Below are 14572 nucleotides of genomic sequence, written 5' to 3'. Positions count from 1 at the left end.
GCAGGCTGCACTCTCTTTGGCGCTGGGTGGCTCTCCTTATGGGGGCACACTCTTTACGCGTGGGGCTTCCCTATGCAGGGGACACCCCTGCGTGGCCTGGCACTCTTTGCTTGCATCAGCACTGCGCATGGGCCAGCTCCACATGGGTCAAGAAGGTCTGGGGTTTGCACCACGGACCTCATGTGGTAGGTGGACGCCCTATCCATTAGGCCAAGTCTACTTTCCTATTAATTTAATAGCTATGGAACACATTATAGTTTAGGCAGATTCCTGTGTTTTGGGGTTTTGTTTATTTGTTTTTGGCAAGGGAGTAAAGAGTTTTTTAATAGACAAGAAAAGTGCACAGTCCAAGGCATGGGCTGCAGGTGAGCTGCAGAGTGAGACATGCTAGATTCCTGTTAATGAGCATTTAGGTTACTTGTAGCTTTTTGGGTAGTTTTATACTTGGGATTGTATAAATTACATCAGTATATGGAATAAAAATTATGTTGCTTCGTGTGTATGTGCTAGAATTCCTTTAGAGCAGGGTTTCTTAAACAGGGGTTCATGGACCCCCAAAGGGTCCTTGGAAAGATTTCAGGGGTCTGTGAGCTTGAATTGAAAAAAAATCACTTATCTTTGTTTTCTCTGATCGCTAACTGAAATCTAGCATTTCCTTCATTTATGAATGAATGCAATAAATTACAGTGGTATTCATTTCATATCACAATACAGTTGTTGTGTATCTCAAAAAATCAGTTATGCTCAACCATACTTCAAAATTATGGTAGTTATTAAACCTGATGCTAGTTGAGTATCACAAAACTATCTGTTGCTACATTCTAAGAAGGGGTCCGTGGTTTTCACCGGACTGGCAAAGGGATCTGTGGAACAGAAAAGGTTAAGAACTTCTGTCAGAGAGTAGATAATAAAAAAGTAGAAGTGTTGAGCTGAAGTGTTATGTGTTTTAACATTTTTACTATTTTTACTGTCAACTTGCCTTTCCCAAAGGCTGTGCCATGGTATTCTCACTAACAGAATATGAGAGTTCCAGTTTTCCACATGCTCAGCCCTAGCCAGTCCATTTATTTATTTAGTCTAGTTTGCAGTACAACTGTTTCTCCCATTACTGGGTTGTACCTCTTCTAGCCTTTATTGCATGTTGCATGTCATCTGTGAAAGCTTGTCCTTTACTGTATCCATTTTAATAGTTTAAAGTGGTGGTTCTTAAATTTGTGTATGCATCCCAAGCACCTAGAGGGCTTATTAAAACAGACTACAGGACCTCACCCCCAGAGGTTCTGATTCAGACGGTTCGAGGTGGGCCTTAGAATGTACATTTTGATTAAATTCCCAGAGTATGGCTGATACTACTAGACCAGAGACCACACTTCGAGGCTGGTTTATAGGAGGTTTTTATGTGTTCTGGATTTTAATCCTTTTTTGCATGTGTTGCAATTATTTTCTTATAGGGTGTTTATCTTTTACCTTATTTTTAATTGTTTAAAATTTGTATCATGATAACATATATACAACATAAAATTCCTATTCTAACTTCAAATTTACTACTAAGTGATATTAATTACATTCACAATTTTGTGCTGCCATCACCTCCATCCATTACCCAAAGAGAGCTTACTTTTTAATTTTGTGTCTTATAACATTTTAAAAACATTTGTAATTACTGAGTTTAGTCTTTGCTTTACACGTTCTTTCCTATGGTAAAGTTATAAATATATTCATTTTCTAAAAATTTTATAGTTTAACAAACACATCTCAAATACTTCCAGACTTTTATTTATAGTATGGTTTAAGGATCTAACCTTCATTATTTTCCCAAATATATTGTCAATTTTTTTACAGACCTTTATCATAGTTTTATTTTCCATATGTTAAATAGATCCATTTTGTATATTTACTTTTCATTTTTACTTTTGTTTTTGTTAAGAGGGCAAGCCAGAGAAATTTTCATTTGGTCTTCTGGATCCTCCTTTTCGTGTTGGAGTCCCATTCAATATCCCTTTGCAGTTTCAGGATGAATTCGGCCATACTAGTCAACTAGTAGCTGATGTTCAACCAATTCTTGAAGCAAGGTAATTTAAAGGATCAATTTGTATTTGCCTTTTTATATTTGCTGTGCATTCATTTTTTTCTTTTATTAAAAAGCTTTATTTGTGTGTAGTTTTTACTTGGGTATTATTTAAAATGTTTAGTGAATTTTATGATACTTAAGGGCTTTATTTAGGCACAAGATGTCCTATGCGACTTCAGTGCCACATTTCCCTGTGCAAGTTTGGCAGTAGTAATACCACTGTTCATTCTGCTTGTTTTGCTTAGAAATTATAACTATTTAAACTTAGTGATATTGTCTCTCATAGGTTTTTTATTTGCTATTGCTGTTTAATTTTGATTTGTTTGAAAAAACATAGCAATAAAGTTATTCTTTCCTTGGAAATTTGGTCATTCCTTAGAATTTGCCTTAGAATTTACTTCCTTAAAATTGGTCCTTTGGAGTGATGTGAATTTCTCCCCATCCCCTCATTGTTTGCACCTGCTGTGTCTATTCATTGTTTGCTCGTCTTCCTTTTAGGAGACACCAGGAACCAAAACGGGAACCTCTCATGTGGGAGAGAGGTGCCTCATTGCCCGAGCCACCTCTGCTCCCTGCTTTGTTGTTTCCCTCATTATATGTTCCTCCTTGTGTCTCACTGGATCATCTTGTTGTGTCAGCTTGCTGTCTTGCTCATCTTTAAGAGGCACTGAGAACCGAACCTGGGAGCTTAGTCACTTGAGCCACATCAGCTTCCCACCATTATGTCTTTTTGAGGTGCCTAGGGAAAATGCCTCACTAGTCTTAGTACATGAATTGTGTTTCTTTTCCTAAACAGTTGCTTACCTAAGTGTTATGTATTTCTTTTTTGCATTGGCTGCCAATTTGTTTTTTCTATTCACCTTTTATGTATATTATCTTATTATCTGTGTGTTTTTATTTTTCCCTTCCTTACTGTGGTACCATTTACTCTTTCAGTCATTTTAGTATGTTCTGTATTCCAGATACTTTTGCTAGCTGGAGAAGTAGAGATGAATAAGGATATAGTATTTGCCTTCCAGAAGCTCACACACTAGTGAGGCAAGGATAGTCTCGTCATAGATACGCCATGGTTAAGTTTTTGAAAAGCAATACTGAGTCATAAAAATTATTCAGAATGCATTTTTCATAGTTTTTTTCCCTTAAATTGAAAAATGTCATTTTTGCATATTACATTAATTTTAATATTAAGCAGTGACAGAAGAATTGAATAACATATTTGTTTAAAAAATAAAACATTAAAATTGTCCAGCATTGCAATAAAATATAAAATATTCATGCATTAACTTTTATCTGTCATCCATTGTAATACTCACTTAAAATTTCACCTTTTAATAGCATTCTAATATATAAGTTGGTGGAGTTAATTACATTCATAATGTTCTACTATCACCACCATCTATTACCAATTACTCCCCATTCTCTACCCCTCCCCAACCCCTGGGAACTTTTTTTCTAGTTTTTGACTCTTTGAATTTATTTTTTCTTATTATTTCATATAAGTGATATCTCACATTATTTATCTTTTGTGTCTGGCTTATTTTACTCATCATGATGTCTTTAAGGTTCATACCTGTTGTCTCATGTATCAACTTCATTCCTTTTTATGACTGTAATAATCCATTGTATGTATATACCATGTTTTGTTTATTCATCCATCCATCGATTGATGTACACTTGGGTTGATTCCATCTTTTGGTGGTAGTAAATAACACTGTTATGAATATTGGTATGTAAAATGTGTAAAGAATATCTGTTTTCAGTTCTTTTGGCATATACTTAGAAGTGGGATTGCTAGGTCATGTAATTCTATACTTTCTGAGAAACCACTAATGTGTTTTCCATAGTGGCTGCACTGTTTTACATTCCCATCAGCGGTGAATGGGTGTTCCTATTTTTCCATATCCTCTCCAACACTTGTTCCATGTATTTTTCAATAGTAGCCAGTTTAGTAGGTGTGAAATGATATTTCATTGTGGTTTTGAGTTGCATTTCCCTAATAGCTAGTGATGTTGAGCTTTTTTTCCTGTGCTTTTTAGCCATTTGTATTTCCTCTTTGGCAAAATGTCTATTCAAATATTTTGCTCATTTCTTAATTGGGTTGTTTGTCTTTTTGTTGTTGTAGTATTTCTTTATATATTCTGAACATTAAGTCTTTATCGAGTATGTGGTTTCCAAATATTTTCTCCCATTGAGTAGTCTACCTTTTCACCTTCTTGACAAAGTCCTTTGAAGCACCAAAAGTATTCAGTTTTGAGGTGGTACTACCATTTATGTTTTTTTCTTTTGTTGCTCATGCTTTTGGTGTACAGTATAAGAAACCACCTTTTACAACAAGATCTTGAAGATACCTACCTACATTTTCTTCTAGGAATTTTATTGTCTTGACTCTTTATATTTAGGTCTTTGATCTATTTTTAGTTAATTTTTGTGAAGGTGTGAGATAGGCGTTAGTCTCTTCACTGTTTGAAGTATTTGATCCTTTACATTCCATCACCACTATTTTCTCTTTCCTCTCTGGGATCCTTTTTACTTGGATAGTGGACTTTCTAGAGTATTTCTCTGATTTTTGTAATTTTTCTTCCTGTTTCCTGAAATTTTCCGTTTCTGTTTTACTTGCTGACGATATATCTTTACCACCTTTCCAGTTTGTTTTCCTTTCTACTAACATTTTTAATTTTAAAAGAAATTGCTGGTTCTCTTATTGTTCTTTTATAGATTCTGTTTTTCTTTTATGAATATAATGCCTTTTCTCACTGATAAATGGTATTTTAGTTTTTTTAAGGCCTTTTTCCCCTGTATCGATACTCTATTTTTTCCAAGTGAGTTCTTTTGACTTGCTTTTTTATCTCATTTCTTTGAATACTTGTATCACCGATCATCTGCTTATAAATAGGGGGAGAATTAAAATGCACATTGGAGACTGAGGATGTGGGAGGGGCTTGTTGATTAAGAGTGCTGCTATAGGATGATCTCTCTAGAATACTCTTGTTAAGGGGAAATCCTGATGTCAGTATGTTTAGGTATTTTTTCTTGGGCTGGGCAGTGTCCTCGAAGAAGAATCTTCAGTCCCTTGCCAGAAACAGAATACTTTGTCCGGATTTGACCCAAAGTCAGGGAACAGGGGTGGGGTTGGGGAGGTCTCAGCCTCCACATGTTTTCATTCATGATTATGCCTTCTGTTTTTGTTTTTCTTTTTTTCATTTTTTTACCCTCCTTCACCTATATTTGCTGTCCCCTGATTCAAGCGTGCTCTGTTTTTTTTATCCTATTGAGAGAATAATCTTTTAGTCATCTGTCAGAATTGAAGAGGGGAGATCTGGAAACCTTCCCTTTTTGCTTCCACTTCTAGAGGCACCTGGTATTGCCAGTTCCTAGGGATTCTGGTTTCTAGCTTTTCCCATTGCTGTTGTAGGATTCTGTTTTTTGGGACTGCTGAGTCATTTACCATTTGTCTATCTTGTTTGCTAGCATGTTAGATAAAAGAAATCCCTTTTTCATACTAGTGGGGTTTCAATGGACAATGAAAATTAATATGTTATTTAATCTGTTATTGCCAGGCAGTCTGTTTTATCTCTTATGCCACCTTCTATCTTTTTTTCAAACAAGGCATATTAAGTTCTACAGTTTATTCAGAAAATACCTGTAAATATTAAAATCCCAATTTTTTATCCAGTGGGATGTATAGAGGCCCCTTGACATAATTAAAATATTACCCTTATAACAATCTATGCATCTTCAAAAGTGTTTTTGAAATCAGATTACTCATGATAGTAGGTAATGTATACATTCTAACTAGATTGCATCATCACATGGCTGCCTTTGATTATCTGGACTTTATCTAAAATTGGTATTCAATTTAGTATATGCCAAAATTCTTTAAAATCCCCCTGGGTGAAAGATTTGAAAGACATGTTTCATCTTTCTATTTTTATGGATATTTAATTTTTTACAGAAATCAGTCAGACATATGATTTTTCCTGTACTAGAACTAGTGGAAATACCTTTAGGAGGGAATGACTTACCACCATGCAGGTGCCTGTGTACATTTTATGATCTGGTAATATGTGTATACGTATGTGTATATGTCTTCATTACTTAAAGTCACAGTCATTATTGAATATTTACAATGAACTTTGCTCTGGGGATGTTACTCAGTTCTGGCTCTCATGATTTTTTTAGCCAAAGCACACAAATCACACAAGGAGCTTTTGAAAAATACTCAAGTATAGGTCTCTGTTGGGATGCAGGCAAGCTGTTTAAGTGATTCTGATATGTAAGTATAGGACCTCTGATGAAAATTGTAAACTCTGATTCACATAACTAGTACAGGATTACAGTCTTGGTAAATGACTGAAGTTATTTTTGTTTTTTTTTAAAAATTGAAGTATGATTTATACACAGCGAAAAAGCACAGATCTAAAATACAGTTTAATGAAGAGTGACAATTACATATATCCGTGTAGTCACACTCGCTAAGTTTTAGAAAACTTCCATTATCCCAGAAAGTGATCACATTTACTATGATTTTATAAAAGCTTTATTTTCATAATTGTATTCATTAAGAAAATAAGAATTTAGTTATCTTTTTAAATCACTCCATCATGTAAAAAATTCTACTTCAAGAAGGTGCTTTAAAAATACTTTGATAATCAAAATTAGGTAGTAGTCAGATCTTACTGTTTGTATTATTCTTTTGAATACCAGGCTCTTTTTGTCATTTGAGTGTGTAAATCCCTAGAATGCGTTACATGTTCTTTAGAGTTTTAAATAAAATGTAATATAGGAAATCCTGGGAATAATACTCCTATCCCTAGTCCTCATTACTAATATCATTCAGGAATAGTTACTGTGTTAGTTTTTTTAAAACATAGATAATCATGTTGCTTCTGTTAAAATTATGTGAATGGGTCCTTGTAGCCTACCAAATACTCTCAATTTCTTCATATGACCTATGAGGTCCTTCAAATTTGCTTCTGAATTGCCTTTTTCTCCTCTATCTATCATCACCTACTTAATATACTGTATATGCCGAGACTTTTTTACTTTTTATTATAGTAAATATGCAGTAAAAGTTACTTATTTTGTACAGTTTTATCATCACCTACTTAATATACTGTATATGCCGAGACTTTTTTACTTTTTATTATAGTAAATATGCAGTAAAAGTTACTTATTTTGTACAGTTTTATAAATTGTAACTACTACCACAATCAAGATCCACCACAATCAAGATACAGAAAGGGAAATATATGCAGCTCAACTGATAGAGCATCCACCTATCATATGGGAGGTCCAGGGTTTAAACCTAGGGCCTCCTGGCCCATGTGGTGAGCTGGCCTACGTACAGTGCTGATGTGGGCAAGGAGTGCCATGCCATGCAGGGGTGTCCCCTGCGTAGGGGAGCCCCATGTGCAAGGAGTGCACCCTGCATGGAGAGCGTGAAAAAAAAAAAAACGCAGCCTGCCCAGGAGTGGTGCTGCATACACGGAGAGCTGATGCAGCAAGATGATGCAACAAAATGAGACACAGATTCCTGGTGCTGCTGACAAGAATGCAAGTGGACACAGAAGAACACACAGCAAGTGGACACAGCAAACAGTGGGGGGGGGGGGGGGATGGGAAGGGAGAGAAAGAAATAAAAAAATAATTTTTTTTTCCAACACCCCAGAAAAATTCCTTCATGCTATTTCTTTGTAGTAACATCCTCCCCAGCCCATAACTCTCAAAACCACTGATATGTTGTCCATAGTTTCATGGGATTTTTTTGAGAATATTTTATACATGGAATCATACAATATGTATCCTTTTGAGACTGACCTTCACTTAGCACAATGCCTTTTTTCACCCAGTTTGTTTCAATAATGCATTAATTTTATTTCCACAAATAACAATGGACTCTTAAGCTTTTACCTAATTACCAAATTTTAACATATCCCTACCACTTTCTAAAAGATATTCGATTCCTTTATTGTGTCCTGTTCCTCATGCTCCCTTAATAAAAACCGAATGCATTATTTGAAGCTATCAGATTAAGCTTCTCCATAAAATAAAGCGTTTCTGTTACGTGATTGTTATATCTGAGTTTGCATTGGTTCCCAGTCCCCACCCAGACCTACTGAATGTGAAGTGGGCCTAGAAATAAGTTCCCTTACTCCTTGCTGCTCGTTTGTGGTCCTTGGATGAATAGCATTGACATCACTTGGGAGCATGCTAGTTAGAATTAGTTAGAACTGCTACATCCTGGGCCACATCTCAGTCCTACTAAATAGAATCTGCATTTTAACAAGATCCCCAGGGGTTCATGTGTACATTAATTTGAGTATTACCCTGCTGATTCTGATTTATAGCCTGTGGTCAAATCCAAGGACTTCCTTAAACCTGGTTTATTTGGGTATTTTCTTTGCTTTAGTGGGCTTTAATCGCTCTAGGTCAATATACATGATCTAGCTTTTGAATATTTCCTACCTTGTATCTTTCCTATTTTAATATATGCAGTTTTCAACTTTACATCATATCTGTTGTATTATCTGCAGTGGCTAGCCCATTGATGTCACTTATCAGTAGTTATTGATCAGTTTTTATAGTCTGTAAAAGTTGATGGAATTTGCTTTTGTTCAGTTATTAATATTTTTAAAAATTCTAATTTATTAGAAAAGTAACCATGTCAATAGTATATGTGAAAATAAAGCATTTGCAAATTATTTCTAGATAATGGAGGGAACATTATAAAAAAATAATAAATTTTTTCCAGTGGTTTAGCTTTACATTATGAAGAAATAACCAAAGGACCAAATTGTGTAATTCGAGGTGTTACAGCTAAGGGCCCTGTAAACTCTTGTCAAGGCAAGGTAAGCATCATGCATAAATGTTCTAATATATAAATATTTGTTCTGTGGTAAAAATGAAATTGAAAATATAAAATCAAATGACTGGTTTTTATAACAAGATGACAGAAATGTTGGGTTCTTGAGAAGTTCTCAGGATCCTGTCACCTGACTTAGCACCTTTAAGAAAAATCAGCACTGATCTTAACTGTTGTTTGCTTAGTCATATATAAATTAAATATTTTTCTGTTGCCTTTGTCTTCATTCCAGTCTTTTCACATTCAAAGCCTTTTTTTTTGACACAGTTATTCAGTATTATCTTGTTTTTCTTTCCTCAAGGTTTCCCATCGTTTTTTGAATATTTTTCGTAGAACAAAAAGACAATATTAGAAATATGAGAAACTTTAGATTACTTTAAACATAATTGGTTTTGCATTTCCCTATCTAAAGGGAGGTGATTGGGAAAGGGATAAGGCTAGTCAAGTTATAAATTACAATAAGGTAGTTTTTCAGTTAGGTATATAAAAGAGCTAATAGATATATGACTAAAGGAGACACCATGGCTAATAACTTAAGTAATGTTACTTGTTACAATCACTGTATTATTACATCCAATAAATATTTAAAATTTTCCAGCAATGTGATGTTTAAATAGAGCATGTGAATTTCCGCAAAAACTGCTTAACTCCTTTCAAATCAGATGAAAGGTTTAATTCTATACTTTTTCTCTAATTCCAATTTTCTGAAGAAAGGACTTGAAATTCATGCCAAACTTGACAACAGTAAGATAAACTTAACTAAAAAAGAATTGTAGACTTCAAAAACTTTTTCTTTGTAATAGTCTGATGATATTATGTCATAATGTATAACAGATATTCCACCATGGTGTGGTTTGTTGATCGAGGGGTGTTGTACATGAGTTCTGCATAGATGCATGATTGTTTTGAAAGTTCACATCTGCTGTAATAAAAATAATTTTAAAAAATAAAAAAAACACCTTTTTCTATGAAATAATTTTAGATTTACAGAAAGTTGCAAAGGTGCTGTAGAGTGCCCATATACTCTTCATTCAGTTTCCTCCATTAATATCGTAAACATACTTATCCAAACTAAGAAATTAATATTGATTCTGTACTCTTAAGTAAACTACAGACTGTTTTCAGATTTCTCCACTTTTTCCATTAATGTTATTTTTCTCTTCTAGGATTCAATCCAGAATACTACATTGCATTTAAAGGTTTCTAGATTTCCCCCCCCATTTCACTATTATTTTCCACTTTTTTTTCCCTAAGAGGTACTGGGAAGTGAACCCAGGAACTCATACGTGGGAAGCAGGTGCTCAACCACTGAGCTATATCCACTCCCCAGTGAGAGTTGGGTTTTTTTTGTTTGTTTTTTAGGAGATGCCAAGTATCGAACCTGGGATCTCGTACATGGGAAGCAGGTGCACAACTACTGAGCTACATCTATTCCCCAGTATTTTTTAAAATAGTTATCTTGATTTTGATAATTATTCAGAGGTTACGCATTTTAAATTTGAAGAGACTATTGTCTATAAGGATAAATGTGTCATTTTTTTCTTCATCTCATATATATATGATAATTTTGATTAAAAAGTTGCTCAGTAGATTTCTATAGTAGTATGAAAATTAAAAACAAAATGCAAATCAGAATTGAGGTGATAAATTTCTTAAGTATTTTGGATTTGGGTTTAATTTACAAAATTTTTTTCCAACAGAATTTTAATCTGAAGGTTATTCTGCCGGGTTTAAAAGAAGACTCACAGATTTTGAAAATTAGATTACTACCTGGTAATATTATTTTAAGAAATATTACTAATATTTACCTATTAAATAATATTTTTATGATAAAGTATAATGGTTCTTAAAAATTTAGCATCTTTTGGTTTGTTTTTGGTATGTCTTAAATACATTTGAATGTCAAACAGCACTGACAGAAATAACTAATTTAAAAAAACCTTTAGGCAGACTTTAATGCAATTCTAAAAATCTTGGGAGAAAAATTTAAATAAGAAAAAATATTTTTAGGGCTATATTAGGCTTATTAGAACTGGGTCTGTTCTTTACCTTCTGTTTTTAACTATTCCTATTTTAAGAAGAAAGGTTTCTAATGCAATTTGTATTAAATTAATTTGGTAATGATTTATAAACAAATAACTTAAAATTATATTAAAATTACACAGGATAGAAATTGCCAGTTAATTTAAGAGGTAGTCTTTTATAATGTTTCACAGTGTATATTATGGATCAGCCCCTCTGCTTTTGAGTCTAAACTCTGACACCTATGTGCAAGGTAAACTTATTCTGTGCCTCAGTTTATTCATGTATAAAACAGGATAATACTTTCATAGGGTTGTGAAAATTAAGTGAGTTAATACAGTCATTCCTTACTTTGCCTGGTTCTGTAGTAATTAAATTGAGAACACAGTTCTAATGTGCATAAGTTTTCATTGATGTGGTGCTATGCAAAGTGAGGACTGCCTATACATATAAAATACCATGATTGCGTTTTCATCCATATATGATCATTACTTGTACAGGTTTTACAGAAAAAGAACATGTTAGTAACTTGATTTCATAAATTCCAGTGGTTTGAGGTTTCACATGCTCAAGTGTGAATTGATAAAGAAATAAAAATGGCACAATTTTTATGGTAGAACTATAATAAAAATTTTATGTATTAAATGCTTCTTTTATTTTAGGAGTTTTGAGTAGTAAAATTCTCACTCGCTGGGTAGTTCTGACTTACTTTTGGAATTTGAGAGTAAAAGATTAAGTAGCAAGTAGCCCTGTGTCACAGTGAAGTCACATAAAGGTCAAGGGGTTTCAGATTACAAACCAGATTTAAACCTGACTCTGCCATTTACTAACCAGGTAATCTGATTTAAGATACTTAAACCTCTCTGGATACCAGTTTATTCATCTTTAAAATGGGAATAATCATATTTCTGTCTGCATTAAAATTGTTAGAATTATATGAGAATAGTGCTTAATTCAAATTTAGGACAGTGTCTGACATATAGTAAATAAGTATTAATTCATGTTTGTTACTATAATGTGTTTCCAGTAGCTGTTCTTTATAAGCTTGTGATTTACTACTTATCATAAATTGAATTTTAAAATATTTAGGCAGTGAGTCAGGTCAGTTCACTGAAGAAAACGTAAGTCCACTTTTATTAATCTTATAGGAAACTTGGTGTCTAATTGCTTATGAAATCAAAGTTGTGGGCAATCTAACCATTAAATTAGGCAGTTATGCCATTATATGAAGTGATCCTTTGAATGTTAACATCTAAAACAGTTGGATAGTTACATGTACCCAAGAAATCACTCGTGTGTAAAGTTGTAGTAAATCAAAAAAGTAGTTTGACAGAATTTTACCTTTCTTCTTGAAGACTTTTTCCAGGATCTTTTAAAGGTTTTTACATGTTTATGTGATTTCTAGCATAAGTGATCACCATGTCATCACTTAAAGCATAAAAACTAAACCTAGACATCAAATTATACAATTAAGACAACAGCGATCTTGTATAGAATCTATGTATTTTTGAGATAAACATGAATAAACATGAACATTGCTTGTTTTTTTCTTCCTTGGCATTATTTACAAAATATCAGTAAAATTTTAAATGTTAAAGTAGTTTCTTTTGATATTTCAGAAATTCAAGTCTTTGAAACCTGACTGTATTTTATTATGTAATCTCCTGAAAGGTCCCCCTCGTCGATTGAAAGTGAAACCTGATTCTGAAATTTTAGTAATTGAAAATGGAACAGCATTCCCATTTCAGGTAGAAGTTTTGGATGAATCAGACAATATAACAGCACAACCAAAATTGATTGTTCATTGTAAGGTAAGCTTATAAATAAGAATCTGTAGATTTTATTTTGAGTCACATGTTAGTAAATGGCAGTAACTATCTATATCTTTTAGCTACTTTAGAGTAAACCTTACCATAGTATCAAGGTATTTACTGATTAGCCTGTGGAGAAATGTGTGAGGAATCTCATTGCAGATAGTTTTTAGTATCCCTAAGCCACTAAAAATGCTGGCTTCATAAGTTTTTGGATGAAAGTTTCCTCCTTTCTCCTCCCTTGCTTTCATCTTCCTCCTCTCAGATGAAATATTTCATTTATGAGCAACATGGGTAATATTCTTCAGGATGGGGAGGAATGAAGGTGGATAAACAGCCCAAAAAGGAAAGAAAACCCAAATAGATAAAGGAAAAAAAAGTTGTTGAGGAAGTTGATTTTTCTTCCAAAACAGATTTATTTTACTTTGCATTATGGAAAGTAATTCTTTTCATTCAGAAATTGCCTAGAATTTTGGTGTTTTATTTAGAATTTGCCAATTTTTAGTCAGAAATTGTACTTGTGGTGAATTATTTGAAATTTAGATGAGCAATTACTGAGTAAGTTACATTTGATTGTAGTCTAAAACTCTTTTGCATATGGTTCCAATAGTTTTTAGGTGCTCCAAATCTTCCAGTCTATGTTGTGGATTGCAGTAGTTCTGGAACTAGTATTTTAACTGGATCTGCAATTCAAGTTCAAAATATTAAAAAAGATCAGACGCTGAAAGCAAGACTTGAAATACCTGTAAGTTATTGTTATTCATTGATAATTATATTGAGTCTTTAAAGCTTTATAGTTTATGTAAACTTTTAAAAATAGAGTATGTATTGTCTTTTAAAAAAAGATTTATTTATACTTCCCATGTTGAGTCCTTATATGAATGTTTTTTAAAAGCTTTATGTTTTATGTAAAGTTAACTTTTAAAAATAAAGTATTTGAGATTCTTTTGCCAAAGGAAGGAAAAGAGGGGAACATAAAATTGTATAGTGAACACTTGACATTTTGTATCAAATGTTTAATTTTCTTGATCAAGAGTTTTACATTTATAGCTGTTGATTTACATTTTCCTCATTAATTTTTCCTTGTGTTAAAATTGTTACTTTTGTATCAATTTTATCTTATACTTTTGTTCTTTATAGTTTACATTTGTTTGTTAGGATGGCTAGTAAATATCCCCATATAAAGCAAAAGGATGTATAAATATTTAATTTGTGTGGATAATTTTTTAAATAAAAGCATATATTTTATTAGCAATTTGGCATAAAGGGAATTTTATATAATATGCAGATAGACTACTTTTTATTAAATATGCATCATGGCTTATGATGAAGCCAGTATGAAGGAGAAGGTGCTGTAAATGCTTGCTTTCCTAAGATTGCTCAATGGGATAGCAAATACTTTTAAATAAGTAATATAGTTGTGTGGTTTTTTAAAAAAATATATTTTTATTAGAGAAGTTGTGGAGTTTACAAAACAATCACGCAAATGTGTGGAATTCCCGTACAGTACTTCTCCACTAACACACCACATTGTTGTAGAACATTTGTTACAGATTATGAGATTTATCATCAAACTCTTACCATTAATTATGATCTATAGCATACATTTGGTATATTTTTTCCATATACCCCTATTATTAACAAAGTACATCTTTGACATTGATGCAAGAATATTACAGTATTGCTGTTAACTATAGTTCATAGGTTATATTAATTGTATTTTTCCTGTGCTTCTCCACATTCTTACCAACTTGCAAATAGTGATATACAATTGTTCTAGTTCATAGGACATTCTTGAATTTGTGT

General features: G+C 33.0%; 1 protein-coding gene across 2 annotated transcripts in view; it reads left to right on the top strand.

Annotated features, from left to right (window-relative positions):
- SMCHD1 (structural maintenance of chromosomes flexible hinge domain containing 1) overlaps positions 1-14572 on the top strand; it is a 171177-nt gene that overhangs the window by 73231 nt on the left and 83374 nt on the right. For both annotated transcript variants that reach the window (XM_071208495.1, XM_004455865.5), the window contains 5 exons: positions 1928-2072; positions 8823-8919; positions 10634-10706; positions 12627-12766; positions 13377-13511. In XM_071208495.1, coding sequence (XP_071064596.1) covers positions 1928-2072; positions 8823-8919; positions 10634-10706; positions 12627-12766; positions 13377-13511 — 590 coding nt within the window. The remainder of the gene's footprint in view (positions 1-1927; positions 2073-8822; positions 8920-10633; positions 10707-12626; positions 12767-13376; positions 13512-14572) is intronic.

Source organism: Dasypus novemcinctus, chromosome 16, assembly GCF_030445035.2.
Source record: "Dasypus novemcinctus isolate mDasNov1 chromosome 16, mDasNov1.1.hap2, whole genome shotgun sequence".
NCBI classification, from domain to species: Eukaryota; Metazoa; Chordata; class Mammalia; order Cingulata; family Dasypodidae; genus Dasypus; species Dasypus novemcinctus.
The sequence above is the reverse complement of the archived record's forward strand: the minus strand, read 5'-3'. Positions and strand labels throughout refer to the sequence as shown.